This window comes from Mytilus trossulus, chromosome 10 (assembly GCF_036588685.1).
Source record: "Mytilus trossulus isolate FHL-02 chromosome 10, PNRI_Mtr1.1.1.hap1, whole genome shotgun sequence".
NCBI classification, from domain to species: domain Eukaryota; kingdom Metazoa; phylum Mollusca; class Bivalvia; order Mytilida; family Mytilidae; genus Mytilus; species Mytilus trossulus.
Window position 1 is genome coordinate 49,514,911 of NC_086382.1, and position 20,424 is coordinate 49,535,334.

Below are 20,424 nucleotides of genomic sequence, written 5' to 3' on the forward strand. Positions count from 1 at the left end.
CTTTCATTTTTGACAAAAAAAAAACTGAAAAGTGACATTTTTCGGCATATTTGGTAGATTTTCCATAGTTGAGCTTGAAACGGATCGTTTTAAATGACTAAATCAGTTAAAATCTTTTTCTTAAACTTATTGATTCAAATGAAATAGACACTGAAATTTTTAAAATGTGGTAAAAATCTTTAGTCAGATGAGCCTGAAATTTGAGGCAAAAATCGGTCCTTACCGGACCTACTCCTTTTAATCCGTTTGCTTTTGGCAGTAAAGAAGATAAAGGATTCGAAGGAATTTTTATATTATAATTACCAATAACGGTGTATAATCAGCAATTACCGGGAATATTTATGACATATGTGAACACAAATTCATATTGTGTTTTCTTAACAATTTTAGAAAATTGACAATTAAATCAAAATTATATAGTTGTCAAATTATACCCGATATTTATTTGCAGATTTGGTTATGCATAATGAAATATACGGGACATAACATAAGATATTTCCCCCCACTTAACATTGCGATATCGATTTTGGTGTTTCAATATTTAGTGTTTGCTTTAATTTCGTGTTTAATTTTGGCACTTTCATATGAGGCACCAAATAAACCCACAACCAAAATAACCCAATTTACAGTATGCATAGGAAGATTGAAATGATTGCCCTTCAAAACACTTAAAATTCACCTTAATCTAGTGGGAGTTATTTTTTCTGTTTCCTTTGTAGTGTTTTCTTGACTGTTGTTTGATTTTATGCTGATTTACTTTATGCAATGGTTTTGTCCGTATTTTCTTTGATTTTATGTCATTTTTTATTGATAGAGTACAGATAACCTGTTTAGTCAAAATTGAATCACAGCAAGGTAAGTTGATCAAAAGACTAGTTTGTATAAGACTCCTACTTATATCATCCATTTTTGTAACATTGATAGTCATTTGAATGGCAATTAAGTTGAACAAATAAAAGGAAATGTTTATTGAAAATGCAGTTAAAACCAATTGTCAGAAACACAGATTGTAGTCTTTCAATGTCTCTGTGTGACTTTAACAAGAAGTCAGTTTAGAAATAAACAGGTGTCTTCTGTGTCATCCCCATTTTTTTTTTTCGGAAAGTAAAATACTTTAAAAACCATAGTTTTCAGTGAAGCTACACATGTACGGTTCAATGAATCATGTAATGTCATCTTTAACAAATTCCAATTTCAAAATAAATAAGTTGAAATTAGTTTTCTTTTATAGTGCATTTGTGTAACATTCAGAATTTGAATGAAATTTTCATGTAGATTTCAAAACAAAAAAAAACCCATTGTATCAAATTTTGTTGAAATACTACCAAGTGTTGAATTGAATATGATAAGATGAAATTAGATTTATAGTCTTTTTTGGAATTATCAAATAACAGATGTATTGAGTTGCGATCAATTAAAAACTATTAGTCATGACTTGTTTATTAACATTACAAAGTGAATAAAGCATATCATTTTTATGCAAAGCAAATACACTATACTTTAGTTGCAGTTATGTACATTACATCAATTCAACATCAAATAAAAATCATATCACATCGAAAGTTAACAAGTCAAAATGGATTGAAGCTAATATAAGATATTATCTTTTAGGTACATAAAATACATATAAAAAATTGGGAAATGATAAACTTAAGAAACTAAATATTGACTATATCTATTATATAAAAGAAATATGTTTAAAATTAGATCATTAGATAGTGCATTAATTAAGGATAAATATTGTGTATGTAGTACTAAAAAAAACGGAAAAATAGTAATCTAGAATCAGGTAAAATATATATTGTAATAAGCTGTTTATAAATACTCCAGAAAATGATGCTATTATATTTAGCAATGTACAGTTAAAGATATTGCTATATTAGTTATCACTCAATAAAAGTTACATGGAATGTTCATTTTTTTCATATATTTATATATTTTTTTATTTTTTTTTATTTGGTAAATTTCAACGAGATATGAAAATATACAAAAAAAACAAACACACATCCACAAAACCCAGTGATCATTCTGAGTTTCAAAAAAAAATCACTAAAACCAACAACAATCCAATTATTAACAATCAAATTTTCCAGGTAAATTTAAGAATTAACTGGATCATACTCAATGCTCTCTTATATACTAGGATATAAACAATTCAAGGTTCATTCAGATTCCATTAAGAAATGAGAAGAAGTTTCATATGGCTGATACTAAGTCATGAAAATTTTGTCTCAACTTGACCTTTTTAATGAGTGTTGTAAAATTGCATACAGACAATATTTAAACCTCATCAAGATTAAGACCAAATATAAAATTATTCCCTTCCAAAGAAGGCAAGTTAGGTTTGAAGAAAAATCTCTGCAGCCAAGACAAAAATGATGAAAGTTTCCTATTAAAAGTCTTTTGGATGGACAGATGGAATAGTTATTATCAGACCTGGGGTTTCAGTTAGTAACAGTTATTATAAGGTTTTTTTTCAAAAAGAGGTGTAACTCTTTGAACATATGCACAAACAAGCTTTTCTTAAAAAGTTAATTACAGAAACATATATATGTACAAAAATATTTGATGTTCTTATATCAAGATTGACATTTGGTCAGAAAATTTCCATGTCAAATTGTCATACTATTTAATCATATAATATCATATTTAAACTTTTCAAACATGTTTTGCCTTTTTCAATTAAGGACATTAACAAAAAATAATCTACAACAGAACCATGTGGCAAAATATGATATTCACAGTCAAAATACTGTATAATGTCAACTAATATTAAATACAAACATAGTAACACACACACACACACCAACTGTTTTGCTGTCTCACAAAAAAGTATCCCAATTAACTTAAATCTGATAATCAAGCATGATTATGGACTAAATGCACACAACAATCAATCAATCATTCATACAATTTTCCACCTTTCTTCTAGAATTTGGAACAATAATCAAGTGAGACCTTTGTCTTTACCTGAAAAGAAACTTAACTTGCAACTTTAATATTGATGAACAAAGGCAGCGACTCCAACTTCAATGGAAGTGGTTCACACATAAATTAAATAAATACTAGTTTTTATAAACTGCTATGTGGTTGTTATTTAGGGAAACCTATGAAAAAACGTTTTTTTTACCAAAAAAATAATTAAAAGAAAAAAGTTTTAGAATGCTAAATTCATCAAAAAGTAACTAATACTTCGAGAAAGCAAAACCAAAATAAATGTTCATTTAGCAGAGGGGTGTATACGTATCATTAGAGAACTTCAAATAGTCAAGGGATAAACTACACAAGAATATTTATATTAAAACTTAATATAGAAGCACTGAATTACATCCTTCACCTTTTCCATAATAATGCATGAAGAAGGTTTTGGAATGGTTATCATTTTAATACAGTTTGTATTCCCTCTGAACTCTGTGTCTTGCTTGTGACAGCTGCAGTTGGTATGGAAGAGTTAAGCTGATTACAACTACTTACAAATTTCATTACAATCAATGAAAATTTACAAATTAATCAATTCAAAAAGTAATTCCTGGACTGTCTGTAAATTTTAACTGTAGAAAAGTAAGTCTATCAGAAAAATACTGGAACAGATTATTTTTTTCAAAAGTTATCTATGGACAATATCTCTTTATTATAAAAAGGATTCTGTCAGTTTCATAAAATTCTATGAAGTTTTGAAAAGTAATTGGTGTGTAACAAACTTGAACCCAAGACAGTATTTACTTGATAATGTTAAAAGTCTATTTAGCAGTAAAATACAGAAAAACGAAAAAAAATATTTAAAAATTTTGATCTGTTCATAAACAAGCTTTGATCTGTTCTAATTTTGTAAAATTCCATGAAGTTTGATAATGTTATTGATGACTGAATTACCCCATTATCGAATATATCAAATTGGTAAATAATCTATGAAATTGGTAAGATGAAATTTCCAGTTAAAGAGCACAAAAGTAAGGAAAGAACAGACAAAGTTTACACATATCCACACATAAGCAAAATAACACACATACCAATGCCAATGTGTAGAGCATTGCATCAACATACACATTCACATTTATAGACAACAACGCCCATACACATTAATACACAATGCTAATGTGTAGGGCATTGTATCAACACACACACACACATTTATACACAACACCCATACACATTCATACACGATAGCAAAGTGAAGGGCATGGCAAAAGCTTTATTCATTTCCAAATGTTTGACTGGTACTTTCAATATCCAGTCATTTACAGATAAGTCATTTACATGTCATATACACAGATTAGTTTCAATAAAACATTTTCATAACGTGTCACTTAACATTAGGTTCAGCATGTATGCTCATTATTTCCTATGTTCTGGTTTTACATTTCCAAGTAAAACCAACACAAAAAAGCATTTGAAACATTGAAAAAAATCTGTAACAAACTTGAATGAAATCAATCTTTAAATCGTGTTCACACAAAACACAAATATAAATACAATACATGATCATATGTGATTGATTTTATAGTTTATTCAGCCAAATCTCTGCTTTATGCTTCACTGCATATGATGATCAACAATGACATGCATTCATTTATACGCTAATTTACTCTTATAAATGTACACTGTTCCAATTGTCTTAAACTGGAAATAAATATCTAACAATGCAATTCCTTTACAGATTTGAACGTTATAAATAAGCATTAAAACCATACATTTACTGTCAAAAGTTTCTTAAGTTACTAAAATGAAACTATAGTTAACCAGTATTGTTTAAGGCTTATCAAAATGCTAACTGAAGGACCTGCAGGGATAGATACTTCATTAAATCTACCCAACAAGGATGTATGTTTTTTTTTTTTTTATTTAAACAAAGTTACGACTTAACAATACATTGTGGTTTGCAGTTGTTATTACATGCTGCTTAATTGAGTAGAATTAATGTTGATAGTACCAGTCATGTTAATTCTAAAATGAAATAAGCAAATATTTACAGCAGATGATTTACAAATGCGGTGCAAATAGAAAGAAACAGTGATGATATAAAGTAGAAATAATTCTATACGAGTAATTTTCTATTTTATTTAGATGAATATTCTGAATAAATCATTAACCTGTATTCTATATTATTCCTTTATAATGACCATATGAGAATTCTAGGACAGATTTTTTTTTTTTTTTGAATGGATTGGTAAATTAAAAGTTAATTTCATTGGAAAATGTTATTTGTTTTCAATTTAATGGTACTTATAAATTTCATTATCTGGTTTTCCAACCAGTCATGGAAGGGAGCAGCTCATGGTTACCTGCTGGAATAATTTTTTTGTGGGTATATCTAAATGTATGAATCTATGAATTTGATTTAAGTGATCAGCAATTTTGTGTTGCACTAGATGAAAAGTAGCAGTGCAATTATTTTTGCAAGTCCCCTTCTGAAAAATGACCCCCCCTCTTTCAATTTTAAAATCATTGAACTCAATAAAAACTGTTATTGAATGGAAAGTTTCAAGCATATCTTTTGAGCAGTTATTTAAAATTCCCCTTTGCATAAATGGCCCCCGCTATTCTGCTTTAACTAGTTATCAAACTCATGAGAGGTTTAAATGAGCGGCAGCCTCCAACCTAATTTAAAGAGGATCTGACAAGAATAAAGACGCTATACTGGCGACAACATAGGGATGACACACATGCTGACAAAAAAAATAGTAAACCCTCCACAGTTGAAAATTTGGATGTCATAAGTTGACTTTAATTTGTTCATGTCTGTTTCAAAATCAATGAATGAAAGGATTAAGTGCCAGTCTTTGTAAGAATCAGGCAATTTAGGTAAAAATCAAAACATGATCATAAAAAACCCAGAGCTAATCATGCTATTTAATACTAACCATCGTCCTGAGTTAAAATAAATTGGTCTTTCTTTTGTGTGTGTCTGGTAATATCAAATAACTTGGTTAGAAAATTGGTTAGAATGATAGCAAATTATAGCATATTACAGAGTTATCTTCCCTTATTCCTTAATTTCTAGTGCATTTCAACCACATTGTATCTTCTATTACCAGAACAGAAAACGGGAATAAATGTTATTTTTGTGCATAACTACATTTTATGAACTGAAATCAATGTCAAATTGCGTGGGGTTTTTTGGTCATGTTTTCGCCTCTGCGTGATTCTTAGGCAGACTGGCACTTAAGTTGATTAATTCAATATTGGCAAAGGCATATATACCTTGGGCTTTCCATTTTGATAATCAAACATGTCTTGACAGGCCAAAACAGGAAGTCTAAATGCGTGCAAATTCCAATACAGATTTAATTAATTCTTAATAACATTCATTGCAATTTTACACCACATAACTGACAATTTCAATCAATAACATCTCACAAAATGTTTAAATGCAATTTAAAGGTAATAGTGTTATTTATTTTTCTTCATTAAGCCAAACACAACTTAACAATCTCAACTGTTTGTCTTGGATAAAACAGAGGATAAATATTCATCAAAAAAGCAGTACCTTCTTTCATAAAAAGAAAAATGTTTTGATATGAGAAATCTAAGCCAATTAATTGATAAAGATTGACTTTTTTGTATGGGAAACAAGTTGAAATATTAATAAAATGATTCTACATAGTTAACCCAATAATGCTGAAGAAAAAGGATGCATATATATTGACCCAATAATGTTGAAGAAAAGGGTGGAAAGTTATTACTCAATACTATGGTTTCAAAACTACCTGGGCATGTATTGTGGTAGACATAAATGATTAGTTGTCATTCTAAAATAGCCAACATAACATCAGATATCTAAACATTTTGGAGCCAAGTCAGAGTAAGAAGTCAACATAGATGTAAACTCTAGCTTTTTCAGTCAAAATTTTGCATATTACTTGGAACTAATCATTGACATCTTCATGTGGCATGGCAACAAAAATATTCAATATACTGAAACTTGTGCAAAAAGAAAGTTAATTGATAATTGAATTGCATATAATTTTCTAAACTAAAAAAAACACACTTTTTCTTTAAAAAAAAGAGCACACATTTATCAGAAGCAGAGTTTAAAGGTGAGATGTGCATGGATTTTATAATAATAGCAATACAGATAAAACAGTTAAAGTAAGGAAGGAAGAATTGTGCATTACAAAGCAAACTAAACATTATGCATTTGTACTTTTAAATAAAGCTTTTGCCACACCCTGCACTTATGCAAGATATGTTTTTACTGTTCCTTTTATATAAACCCTGCACATTGGACATTTCCTCATTGCAGGAGCACAGTCGATACAGCACGCAAGATGACCACATGGTAAGAAAGCAATAGATACATTCTTATCCATACATATTTTACACATAACTTGCTCCTTCAGTTGTGTGTTCTCCTCTTGTAAAGACCTAATTTCTACAAAAGAAAAAATATAATTAGTTGTTATCAATTTAACGACACATGTTGACAAATATTATGGTTCACCTACTGTTATAAAAGAATAGTTAATTGTGAACATTCAAATAAGATCAACTGAAACATTGCGGGTTCACATTCGAAATCTTTCATAGATAATTATCACCTATACTTAAAATTCTTTCAATGTGTATTTTACACGAACTAAATGTTAGCTTGTCTTTAACAATGTACAATATGTTAGCTACACCTACGTTTTTCTATCTCCATTCATTATTGAATTGTTTACTTTAACTACCTCATTGTTCTGTTCAATATACATTGATACCTTCACAATGTAAGTCTTTTACGAACAATAAGTTTTTAGTGAAAAAAGATCCCTTCATCCTTATAACTTATTCATTGTTTAATTTATAATATAATACACAGTAGATTTTGTTATGAGGTATATTAATTACAGTAAAGTAAAATAATTAAGATAGCCGCAAATCTTTCTAATTCATGTCAATTTACATGTAATATTTATTTAGTGAAACATAAGTTGCTACTGCTTGAACACTCCTTATTACTTAACTAACATAATACTATCTCAATGTATAATCAGTAATGATGCTCTCAAAATTTAAATATCTGTAAAATATCAAAACGTCTTGTTTAGAAAGTATATTCATAATCAATAACAGAAAAACAAGCTGTACAAGTTATCAGTCATATGTTAATAAGTTATGTCCAACACTCCTTATTGTCTGATATTTCACTACCACAAGTTCTAACTATATGATACAAAAATAAACATAACAGTTTCTGTTCTAAGAAAGGTTTATCAGCACCGTGTTGTATTGTTACAAGAATAAAGCAAGATATTGTCCTTCACTCCTTTTTGACAAATTCTTTAGGACTCAACCAATTTAAAATATTACAAAACTACTGTTCTCCAGAACCTATGAACTAGCTGTACAATTTAACAGTAATACGACAGTTGTTGATGTCCATTTTATTCTTTGTTGCAAGATGTGTTGTCAGTAACAATAGAACACAGATATTCAACACCAGTATACAATCTTGATAATGTTCCTGTTTGTAGACTGGTAATAATTCTTACTTGATCAGTATGTCATATAGTAATGATGTCTATCCAAGTAAACTGTATGAATTATATTCCTTAGAAACAACATTTGTTGTTCAGCTGGTCTTTAAGTTTTTCTATCACATAGGATAAGTTGTTTTTATTTTCATCAAATTAATCAAATCCTGGAAATGAATTGATTTTAATTGGTTTCAATTTTTTATAAGCTGCTTTCCAAGATTCATTCAGCAGAGGCATTTGTTTGAAGCATTTATTCTTACAGTTATAAACCACACATAATTTATTAGAGACTTTCCAATGATAACAATTCATTTCTTTTTTCATACATTAATTGTCTTTGTTCGATATCAAATACATGTGTGTGTTGATTGTTTTCTAACAACACTAATTGTTTTTTGTATAACAAATTCGATTCATACAGCACATGTGTTTGTTTGTTGTATTCACACAATAATGATTCCTACATCTCTTGTATAAATTGACTGTCTTCCAACAATAAATTCATACAGCACTTGTGTTTGTTGGTCGTCTTCAAACAATATTGTTTCATACTGCACATGTGTGTTGATTGTTTTCCAAAAATGATTAAAACAGCACTTACATTTGTTGAATTTCTTCCACCAATAAAGATTCATTCAGAACTGATGATGATGGTTCAGTTTGTTTTCAAACCATGATTCATACAGAGCTTGCAGTTAATGCTTGTTTTGCAAAAATAATAATTAAAACAGCCCATGTGTGTGTTGGTTGTCTTCAAATTATAATGAGTAGTACAACACATGTGTTTGTTGAGTCTTCCAAAAATGATTCATACAGCACATGTGTTTGTTGATAGTCTTCCAATTATGATTCATACAGCACATGAATTTGTTGATAGTTTTCCAATAATAATAAATACAGCACATGTGTTTGTTTATTGTCCTCCAACAATACTGAGTAAGTCTGAGTCATAAAGCACATGTGTATGTGGATTGTCTTCTAACATTGATAATTCATACAGCACATGTGTTTGTTTGTTGTCTTTAAACAATACTGAGTCATACAGTACTTGTTTGTCCTTGATGAATCCTGTTCGTATTGATATATACACCAATTGTGTTTGTTTCTTTAATTACTCCTTTTTATTCAAAAGTATTTACAATCAGTACAGCCATATCAAAGTTATATTACCATGACTCAATGTTTATCAATGTGCATTCTTGTTGTATTTTAACAAATGTTATTTGGCAATTATATGGATCATTCATTGTTCCAATATGAAAGCCACAAGATAATATTTACATGTATAAAATTAAGCTAAAAATATCATTTTGCCTACTTAAGGAGACTCGAGGGTACAAAAATTTCAGTAAACAATTTTTTATTTTTTCATTAAAAGTTTCCGGAATTACGGCTGTCTTCATTGGAATTATATCACAATATTAAAACAATTACATCACTAGATAAATATAAATTCTTACATTGATACCAGTGGATTATCGGATTTATCCAATCAAGATAGTTAAATTATCAATTTTAAAGTCCGAGTCGCCTCGACGAGGACTTTAAAATTTATGATTTAACTATCGAGATTGGATAAATCCGATAATCCACGAGTAACTATGTAAGAATCTGTTTCTCTAATGATTAAAAAGACATTTACTTTTTGTGTTAACCGAAAATCCCCTTCGAGTGCCTTTCACATTGCACGAAGTTGTCAATTTCATTAACACCTGTCATCAAATTTTGATTCATCCTGTTAGCTAAAAAGGTCATGACCCTTAAAATCATCCAATGATCTTTTGAGATCACCAGCAACCACACGTTGATTAAAAAAATTTATACAATGGGTTCGGAAAGGGATAAATTTCCATAGAATTAGAGAAATATTGTTTATGTCATTTTCTTTCTTTATTATTACTGACAATCCAGTATTCCGTAACTTCAGTCTGCACATTTTTGTTTTAATACATACCATTTTCAGTTATCTCTTTACTTGCACTGGACTGTTGATGTTTGCCTCCTGAAATGTTATTTTAATTGTATAATTTGATGCATGTTTCATCCTTTTCAATTTTTTAAAATCATATTGTGTAAAAATGGTATGAATGTTTACCACTTATAGTCAGAAAAATTATATTGTCAATTTACAAAAAGCATTATGTTGGGGTCCAAATTGATGAATTGTGGTAAATTCTAATGTTAAATAGATAAAAACATAAATTATCTGAGAAACACTTCATTCCGTGGGTCATTTAATTCATGTGCCTTTGACAATTACTTATCAATAAAAATACCAAAATGAAATTAAACGAGAATGTGTCCCAAGTACATGGCTGCCTCATCCGCATTATCACTTTCAATGTTCAATGGACCATAAAAATGGGATAAAATCTCTTATTTGGCATTAAAATTAGAAAGATTATATTATAGGGAGCATGTTTACTAAGTTTCAAGTTGATCGGACTTTAACTTCATCAAAAATTGTCTCCACCAAAATCTTGAACCTAAAACAGGCTGAACCTGAAACAGGCTGAACATATACAGACGGATGGACGGACAGACGGACAGACGGATGGACGGACAGACGGACGGACAGACATACCAACAGATGGACACAGAGACCAGAAAACATAATTCCAATAAATGGGGCATAAAAACATGATATACTTATGCATACATATAAAAGTGTACTGAGGAAAATCTAAATGTTAAAATATTTAATGAAGAATGAACAGCCAACCTGATGCAGCAGCATTTGCTGTTTCCAACGAGCTGACAGATAATGATGGGAGTGAACTTTCTGATGTACTGGCTGGCACACTTGATGTTGCTGTGTGTGCCTGACTTGTTGTTGTTCTAACACTTGGCTGTATGCTTGCTTGTGATGACCTAAAAGCAGAACTTGGTGTGTTCTCTGAAACAACAGCTGTATTAGTCTGGGTGGTAGTATCATCATCAGCTATTGTGAAAATCATTTCTAAAATTTCTGTCGCCTCAATTTTTTCTTTGCCTAAAAACATGTTAAACAAGAAATAGTTGATAAAATTGATAAAAATTGCAATATTTTGGCCTCCTGAAAACAAGGATTTGCACACATGATTATCAAGCAAATTTATCAAAATTAATTAGATCCTAAAGAAAGTCTATGCGTTGTGAGTACAATAAATATCGAAATAATGGTCAAACATGGAGTGACTGCCCAAGTACAAGGGGGTTCACAAGCTACCCCACAGGTGGGTCTAATACTGTGGTTTCATTAATATTCGTTGCATACTAATTTTCATGGATTTCATGGTAACGGGGAACCACTGATTTAAATGTTCAACATGTTCAATGTATTATTTATAAATTTTCTAAATGAATGAATGCAGATTTTGCTAAAACCAAGAAATTAAATATCCACGAATATGCAAGTTTTTCCTCAAACCACAAACATTGGTAATCCAGCAGTCCAATGTGTTTGATACGAAGCTATAATCTGTTTATGGGTTTAAACATTTATATACAAAGAGTAATGTTAACCTTACCTGGATTATTTTGTTTAATATTGTCAATAGCTCTTTTTATCATCTCGTCTGTATATCCCATGTCTCTAACACTTTCTGTAGCAGGGTCTCTGTTGGAACTGGCTGTTTCTAGAAGGAAAAAAAATTATATGATACTTTCAATATTTAGTACTGAAAACTTCGTAAAACATCATTAATCATAATGACCATGAGTTATGTTAAAACTTTTTACAACCAACCAACTGGTTTAAATAGCCTTGCAATTCTTTTTTATATATAGATACATTTAAATGGTACCAAGAATGGTCTGTAGGTTCAAGATTCCATAAATAAGAATTCTGTCTAATAAACAACTTGTCATGGAATCACTCAGTATAACTAACAATAATTTTATTCTTTGAAAGAAGTACAATATTCTGCCACAAATCAATTCTATAGTCATTCTATAGTATTAAAAGGTATAGGTTTGATAAATGTATTCCTAAAACATTTCTCACCAGATTGAGTTGTCTGTGTCTCTGTTGTCCCTTGTGATGTAACTTGGGGTCTAGCTTCAATTTCACTCTGTGTTGTCACTGCTGTCTGGTTCTTAGCACTACCTGATGCACCTGACGCTTGCTGTATGGTAAAATAAATAATAAATTTATGAAATTTAAAAAGATATTACAAGTCAGTGAAGAATTAAAAGGAAGTTTGCAGTGAAACAGCAAAAAAAACCACATAGAAAATTCAAAACATATAAAGAAACCAAATTTTAATTTTTCAGAAACAGTGACCTTTTGCTCTGACCTATTAACTCAAATAATCATTACAGTTTTTCCCCTTTCTCTTATATTTCATTTGTGTAAATTTTGTTCCACTGTAGCAATGGATATTCAACTGAAAGCTAAAAATTTCTGTCCAAAGAACAAAAACCTTTGATATTTTGACCTAAAAATCATTAGACATATATGCTCCCCTTCCATATGTATTCAAAATGTATAAGTCTTGCTTTAAACAACAAGAAACTCTAATTTCCATCTGAAGACCTATTGTTGAAACCCATTCACATGCATGCATAAGGACAAATGTGTGGATGGACAAAAAGATGATTATATGCTTATGAAAAGTGCTTTCAAGGAATGTAACCAGTAACTGGTAAATTTTTGTTTCCTTAGTTATCAATCTTCAAAAATATAATTGTATCCATATATCAAAATAACTTTAACAAGATTTATACTTTTAATGAATGTCTTACCATTTCAGCTTGTCTCTTAACAATGATTTCAACGAATCGGTGGCCTCTGTTTTGTCTAACAAATGGACATTTTGAAAACCATCTGGCATGCTCCACCCAAGGGTCATCGCCAGCATCCCAGTTACGCAACCCTCCTCCACAAAAGAAACATCTACAATAGTCATTGTATCCAGCATAGAAAAATCCTGCCAGTGCCATATCCCTAGGAGCCTGATCTAAGTATCCAGGCCAACCCTGGAATGTACTGACTCTAACATTCAGTTGAGCATAAGCTGGATACTTTGGTCTTTCTAATGTAATACCCAAATCCTCAGCCATGTCTCTGTGTGCAGGTCTGTTCTGTTCTCCCTCTAAGACAGAATGGGCTCTGTCAACAGACGGTGGTCTAATTGATTGTTGTATTTCTGCAGGTTGTCTCATTGCCTCTTGTACTGCGTATGGTTGCTGTTGTCGAGATGTAGAATCTGCCACATTGTTATTAGATATCTGATTTCTTGCTTGTATGTTACTTTGATCTAAAACAGTATCTTGCATTTAAATAAATTATTTCCTCATCTCTGATCTGTATAATTAAGACTTAGCGTAAGCATGATTGGTGCTTCTCGTAGTACAGGGAATGCTTAACTTTTATAGCTCCCAAATTTTAATCATTATATTAACAGAATATCAATTTTGTATTAACAAGATATTATTATATTTGAGTATGAAAATAAAAATAACAAGAATGTGTTCATAGTATAGGGATGCCCCATCCACACTTATCATTTTCTGTGTTCAGTGGACTGTAGAAATGGGGTAAAAACTCTAATAGTGCATTAAAATTAGATAGATCATATCATAGCAAACATGTATACTAAGTTTCTAGTTGATTGGGCTTCAACTTCATAAAAAAACTACCTTGACCGAAAGCTTTAATCTGAAGCAGGACAGAGGGACGAATGAACAAACGAACAGATGGATAAACCAACAGTCCAGAAAACATAATGCAGATAAATGTGGCATAAAAATTCTCATAGGCAAAGAGCTCCTATAAAAATCATTGAATTAAAATGGCACATGATGAACAACTGTTTTTCACTATCAATCACATAACAGTTTTGCATTGTAATGACTACTTACATGATGCATGTCCATTTGTCTGTATACTTGAACCTCCATCTTGATTTGCCTGTGATTGGAATTCTGATATAAAACATAAAATCATCAATAGATATAAAGTAAATTATTATTTGATAAACATATTTCTTGTCTGTATCCATGGTATCCATTGGTAACAAGGAGTAACTCTGTTTTATATAGATATATGGTATAATAGAATTTTTTTTCTAGAAGACTTAATTTCAATGTTAAAATAACTGAAGATAAGGTAATTAGTTCAGGTTTAAAGTGATTTAAGCTGGCTTTAATCATTGATCACATAAAATATACCTAATAAATGATTTTAAACTATAAAAGAAAAATTCATCAGCATTCAGTGAAGCATAAAATGTAAATAAGGATAACTATGGAGATGTCATACAGAGTGACATTCATTTGGTTGGACATATTGTGTATCTTAGGAATATAATTACATTCAACTACAGCTGCTCTATCACTGACAGTTACAAAGACATGACCTAAGCATGAAAACAACCCTTATAGTTGCAAACATGAGGTCAAGGTCAGGTTCCTCCTAGACAACATACACTCTAACAAACTGTTAATGTTCACAGAGATGTGTTTCACATTTTTTTGTCGTTTTGATAATGAAAATGTTGAAATTAAAATACACACTTTAACATGAAAGTTATGCAAATATTCAAAGTCAATTAACTGTGACTGAATGTACATAGCTGAACAACCTCCATGGAAATGAGATGCTCAAATGTGAATACAACTTTATGTACCAAATGCCATTGTCTTATCACAATTTCTTAGATAGATAGAATGGATAGACCATGACTGAGAGGGATAAGCCAAATATTATCCATTGAAATGAAATAAGCAAATGCTTATACAACTGTTTACCAAATATCATGCATTAACCTACCACTAGTGGTTCCCCATACACTGACATAATCACAAACTGATACATGTAAGCTAAGCAAAACTTTCAAATTCAATAGACCATTACTGAGAGGGCAAATGATCTTCATGAAAAAGACAATGTTTACAGTAATATTCATGACTGACTGGCTCATAATTATATTATTATAGCAATAGAACAACATAATGTTAAAGTCAACATACCATTAGTGATTGCTACATTTGCAAGTGTGTCCTGATTTTCAGAATATATAATCCCATTTTGTTGTGGACTTACTGGAATATTTCTAGATTCTCTACCATTCACCATACTAAAAGAATAAATTATAAACTTATAACATATATAATGTGAGGAGATAGATTTGTCTTTCATGCATACTATGAATCTAGAGTCAGTGCGAAACTTACTCATGGATAGGACTTGCAAATATGGTGGGGGACCTTGCACATCATTGAAGACCACAAGAACATGGTAGCCTGTTAAATGTCTATAATTGAAGTAATTAGATTTATGATAGCATTTTCTGTATGTTAAATTTTGTATCAGTTTGCTGTCAAAGTTCAATATATACTCCACTTTTTTTTCTTCTCTATTTATAGTCTTACAAAAAAGGACTAAGTGTCAGTAGTATGCAAAAATATGTGTACAGTCCTAATGTATGCAGATTTAGGCAAAACCATGAAATCAAATATCCACAAAAATTCAAGCATTTTTCAATCCATGCATGATAATAAGAACTCACGAAAATAAATGATTCCACAGTATTTAATTAAGGTCTTTCCTTTTTCAAAAGGGAAACACCTTACTGTATTTCTTCTGTTTATTATTATTCTTCCGTTAAACTTTGACAAATTTAGCCGCGTTAACCGTAAAATGTGTCGCTTTCATATTCACACTTTGTATCGGTGTCATGAATACCTATCCAGAACTCACCCTGTGAGTCGAAATATTTTGTCGGTTCGGGGTAATCCCTCCGAAACCCAAAAACCTTGTTATCGTTCCAACACCGTAACCGTAATACGTAGAAAAAAATCGAAGGGTGAAATTTGTTCAGGACCAGACCCTGGTTCTTCGTTACATTTGGATCGGAAAGATTCAACGACTCATTGGTAGGGTTATGCCCCTATGAAAATTAACCGGTGTCGGTTGGCCCCCAAAACTCAGAAACCGTAAGTCGTAGAAACCTGGGATCTTCACCAATCATAATCAATTCATGTATCTTTGAAAAATACCTCAAGGTCAAATTTGTATGTTGACCTTGACCTTTGTGACCTAACACCTTGTTATGGGATAATTTCGGAAACCATTATACTTACAGAAGTTTTAAATAGTGGAAAATGTTTGGGTCATTATGGCGCAACTTTGTTACATTTTGACCAAAGAGATTTGACCTTTCTATAAGGGGCATAACCCCTGTTTTAGGTTTCTGAAAAGACAAAATCAGCTTTTACTGTATAACCAAAGGTCCTAGACCCTTGGGGTCTTCAGTAATGGCATTGGGGACTAATGACCTTGACAAAGGTCAAAAGGTCACAGGTCAAGATCATGTCCCAGATAGCGAATTTAGTGTTTTTAACCTTATATAAAGGATTTTTAGTGTGTTTTCGAGCTTTTTAAGGTTGACCTTGACCCATTCAATACATTCTACGTCTGTTAGAACATGTATTTTACATTACAAAAGGAAAGACCTCTCAATTGTTCAAGAACAATTGACAGTTTAATTTATGCATGTTTTTTTTCCCCTGAAGTAGATAAGGAACTTGGGGTTGGGACCATGCTATTTTTCTTTAGATTCTATTATAAAAAAAAATTCCCAACAAATTTAACTTTTTTATACAAGTGTGCCTTATACACTGTTATTCATTGTTATAAGCATAAGTAGGTGTTTGATTGTTTCAATATTTTTATGACACAGAAAGTTAATGAATAGATGTTGCTATGAATACATTGCACCTGCTATGAACAACTAATCTTATGGAGTAAGAATTGTTTCCCCAGTCAACTTTATCTACAGTAAAACTTAAAAAGTATTTGGCCCATTGAAATTGTTGAAGGATATCAAAAGACTCTTTCATATATAATCACATTACAAGAAGTTGGTTCAAATGATAAATTAATAAAAGAATAATATTTACCTGCACCCAGGAGATATTCTCCTATGTACTTCCTGTGGGTTGTCAAATTTTTTCCAATTTTTGTAACGCACATCACAGCTAAAACATGTCACTTCACCACTTTTTCCAGATGAGAAAAAACCTGTTTTAGCCATTTTTAAAGGACTAACGGGACAACTTGCTGGAAGGTCTTGAAAGCTCTGTACCCTTAACATTTCATACTGCATTTGTTCTTCAGAAGTAACATCTGCTCCATTTAGAACTCTTGTAAAGTATGGTTGTAATGAAGTTTTATTAGGTGGCTCAAATGAAGTGGTAGGAGGTCGGAATATATTGATTGATGCAGCGTTTGCTCCTCCAACAGTATGGTTCTGTTGGCGGGTTTCCGTTTCTGAATTGTCTGTTCCTATATCTGTTCTAGCAGGGAATTGTGTTACAGGGTTTAAAGCTGGATATATTTCCATACCAGTATATCTTACTCTTCTATGGTGACCAATAGTTCTTCTTAAAATTCTCTTAACTGATCTATGCCTCCTCCTTCCAGCATGTTCAAAAAACTTATTGAGGTTTCTTTTAATTACTCTTTCCTTTTTTTGTTGTTCAGCTTTCCCACATTTTGGTGCTTCATTATCATTACATTTTGAAAATACTATTTTCTGAGTACCAGTACAACTTTTCACTAACAATTTCTTTTCTTGTTTTTCTTGCAGATTGATGGTTGATGACTTTTTTCCAGTGAAATCTATAGAAGATGTAACATTTCCAGATAGGTTTGCAGCAGATACATAATTTACTGCTTGATTTGGCCTTTGAACTGAACATTGGCTGACAAAACTGTCTGATGATGATCTCAGTGAAGACTGGAATTTTTCTGATTTTAAAGAATCTGATTCCAGGCTTTCTCCAGATACATAGGACTTGGTAAAACTTTCATCACTATCAGGACATTCAACTGTAGAAACCAAAATACCTCCAAGCATTTCATTCCATACCTTTGGTTTATCATTTTTCTGTGATTCTCTCACTATTCCCAATTCAGAACTTCTGGAAATCTCTATTGATGTACAAACTGAATTGCTTTTTAAATTCTGAAAATCATCGGAGCACATCTGAACTACATTACCATTTGAAGTACAATAAATGGCATTAGACTGACAATTATCATGTATCTGTTCTTCATCTGACAATTCATCAATTGACAATTTTGGTACTGTTTCATCTTGATTTTCCTTTTCTGTTTTCAAACAAATGTCCTGATTATTTTCAACTCCTGGACTGGAATGAAGACTATTTCTACTTACAAAACTAGTGTCAAATGTTTGCTTTTGGGGTAAAATTGAAGAACTTTGTGAATCATTGTTAAAATCATTCAGAGAAGAATTCATCTGTTCTTTATCTGTATTCAACATATCAGCACATGCATTTTCTTCTTGATAAACATAAGTATTATGCGCTTCCTCTGTTTTTTCACACAAGCTGTTTTGGTCATTATCAGATGAAGTAAAAGTACTATTTTCCTGCTCACACATATCTTCCATCTGAGTTTTCAAATTTTGACTGTCATTATCAGGCATTTCCTGATGTAAATCAGCATACTCTGATGTTCTATAGTAATCATCAATATTATCTGTGGAATTACTGCTAGATTTTTTAATCTTTTCAGTTTCATTGGAATTTATACATTTTCCCTCTATTAATTCAAATGTTCCTTCGGTGACCTCTGTATCTACACCTTTAACTGTTACAAGTTGCTCATTTTCTTTTTGAAAATCATCCAAGTTTTTCTTAGTATCAATTGGTTTCTCTTGTGAACTGCTTTCATCAACATCTGCTAGTAAAATGCAATAATGCAAAAGGCATGTCAAAATGATACATTACAAAATCAATTCCACATGTTATATTAAAATAAAATAAAATAAAATGAACTGCATAATTTCCTTTCAATTTACTCTCACTCTTCATTAGACAATGCAAATATAAAAATAAGAAGAGTTGTTAATGTGCCCATAACTCTCCACAAGAGACCAAGCCTTGCGGTCATAAAACTTTCGAGTCAGTTTTTTGTATCAACCAATGAAAATGATGGATTTCATGTTTCAAGCATGGTTTTTGTGCTCCAAGCACTGAGCAAAACCCCAAATGTCACAGAAATTAACAATTATTGAGTACTAGACCTTCAATAATGAGCAGAGTCCATACTGCATAGTCATCAGCATAGAAGGACAGAAATGACAAATATGCAGTGTTCTTAATTTATTTTCAAAGACCAACTAGTTGACTATAGAATCAATAAAGAAAATTTTGCATGTCTACTGTTTACTTTTAACATATACAGTTGAGAATAAACAATATAATGTACAGGCATATGAATTAGAGATTTTCAATCTATTCTAAGGAAGAACTGTCATGACTGTATTATTATCTTTGCATAAAATACACAGTATGTTTTCCTGTTTTACCGTAAATCAGTTTATTATAATACACAGGATATTTCATCATTTGATACTTTATTAATGATACTCCCATCTGAATTTAAAATAATGTCTCATCATTTATATTTGTCCTTGATAAAATAAATAATTGTTCTGTATAAACCTTTTGAACATGATCAAGCTACTATAGTTTTTTTCTCTTTCATTAACCTTACCTGTACAATCTTTTCTATTGAAGCCACATTTTGCATTTTCACAGGCTTGTGTACATTTTTCTGTTGATATTTTTGCTAATATAGTTTCATTTAGCAAAAATTCCATTCTTCTTACAAATATCAAGAATTTTTCTGCGATAAAAATCAATCCTCTTACAGCAACACGAATATAGTCTAGGAACCAAAAGACATCTTTCTCCAGTAAAAGTAAGATCCACACTGATGATATGTACAAAATGATTGTGCCAAACACCACTTCAATAACATTTTGAAACACGTTTCCTATATAAGAAAATAATCAATAGCATTATATATATAGTCTGGCTCATATTCTTTTGTTTCATATAACTTGGCTTTATCTATCATTGTCTATCTCAGTTTATTTAAATATATGACACATTTGCAGTGCTGCATTCAGATCTTTTCAATAATCAATAAATAGCAGTCAACTGA

General features: G+C 31.0%; 1 protein-coding gene across 2 annotated transcripts; it reads right to left on the bottom strand.

Moving 5' to 3' along the window:
- Window positions 1–1,424: 1,424 nt before the first annotated feature.
- LOC134687557 (uncharacterized) lies at window positions 1,425–20,144 on the bottom strand. 2 transcript variants are annotated; one of them, XM_063547941.1, is made up of 10 exons: window positions 19,972–20,144; window positions 17,346–19,152; window positions 15,414–15,520; window positions 14,304–14,366; window positions 13,185–13,699; window positions 12,445–12,565; window positions 11,969–12,076; window positions 11,182–11,451; window positions 10,414–10,461; window positions 1,425–7,372 (listed from the first exon to the last, which is right to left on the bottom strand). In XM_063547941.1, exons 1-10 carry the CDS (start codon window positions 20,075–20,077, stop codon window positions 7,176–7,178), a joined length of 3,342 nt encoding a protein of 1,113 aa, XP_063404011.1. In that variant the 5' UTR covers window positions 20,078–20,144; the 3' UTR covers window positions 1,425–7,175. The 2 variants fall into 2 exon arrangements, with proteins under 2 accessions (XP_063404011.1, XP_063404010.1); XM_063547940.1 differs by having other exon boundaries at window positions 17,346–19,155.
- Between the last annotated feature and the right edge of the window lie 280 nt (window positions 20,145–20,424).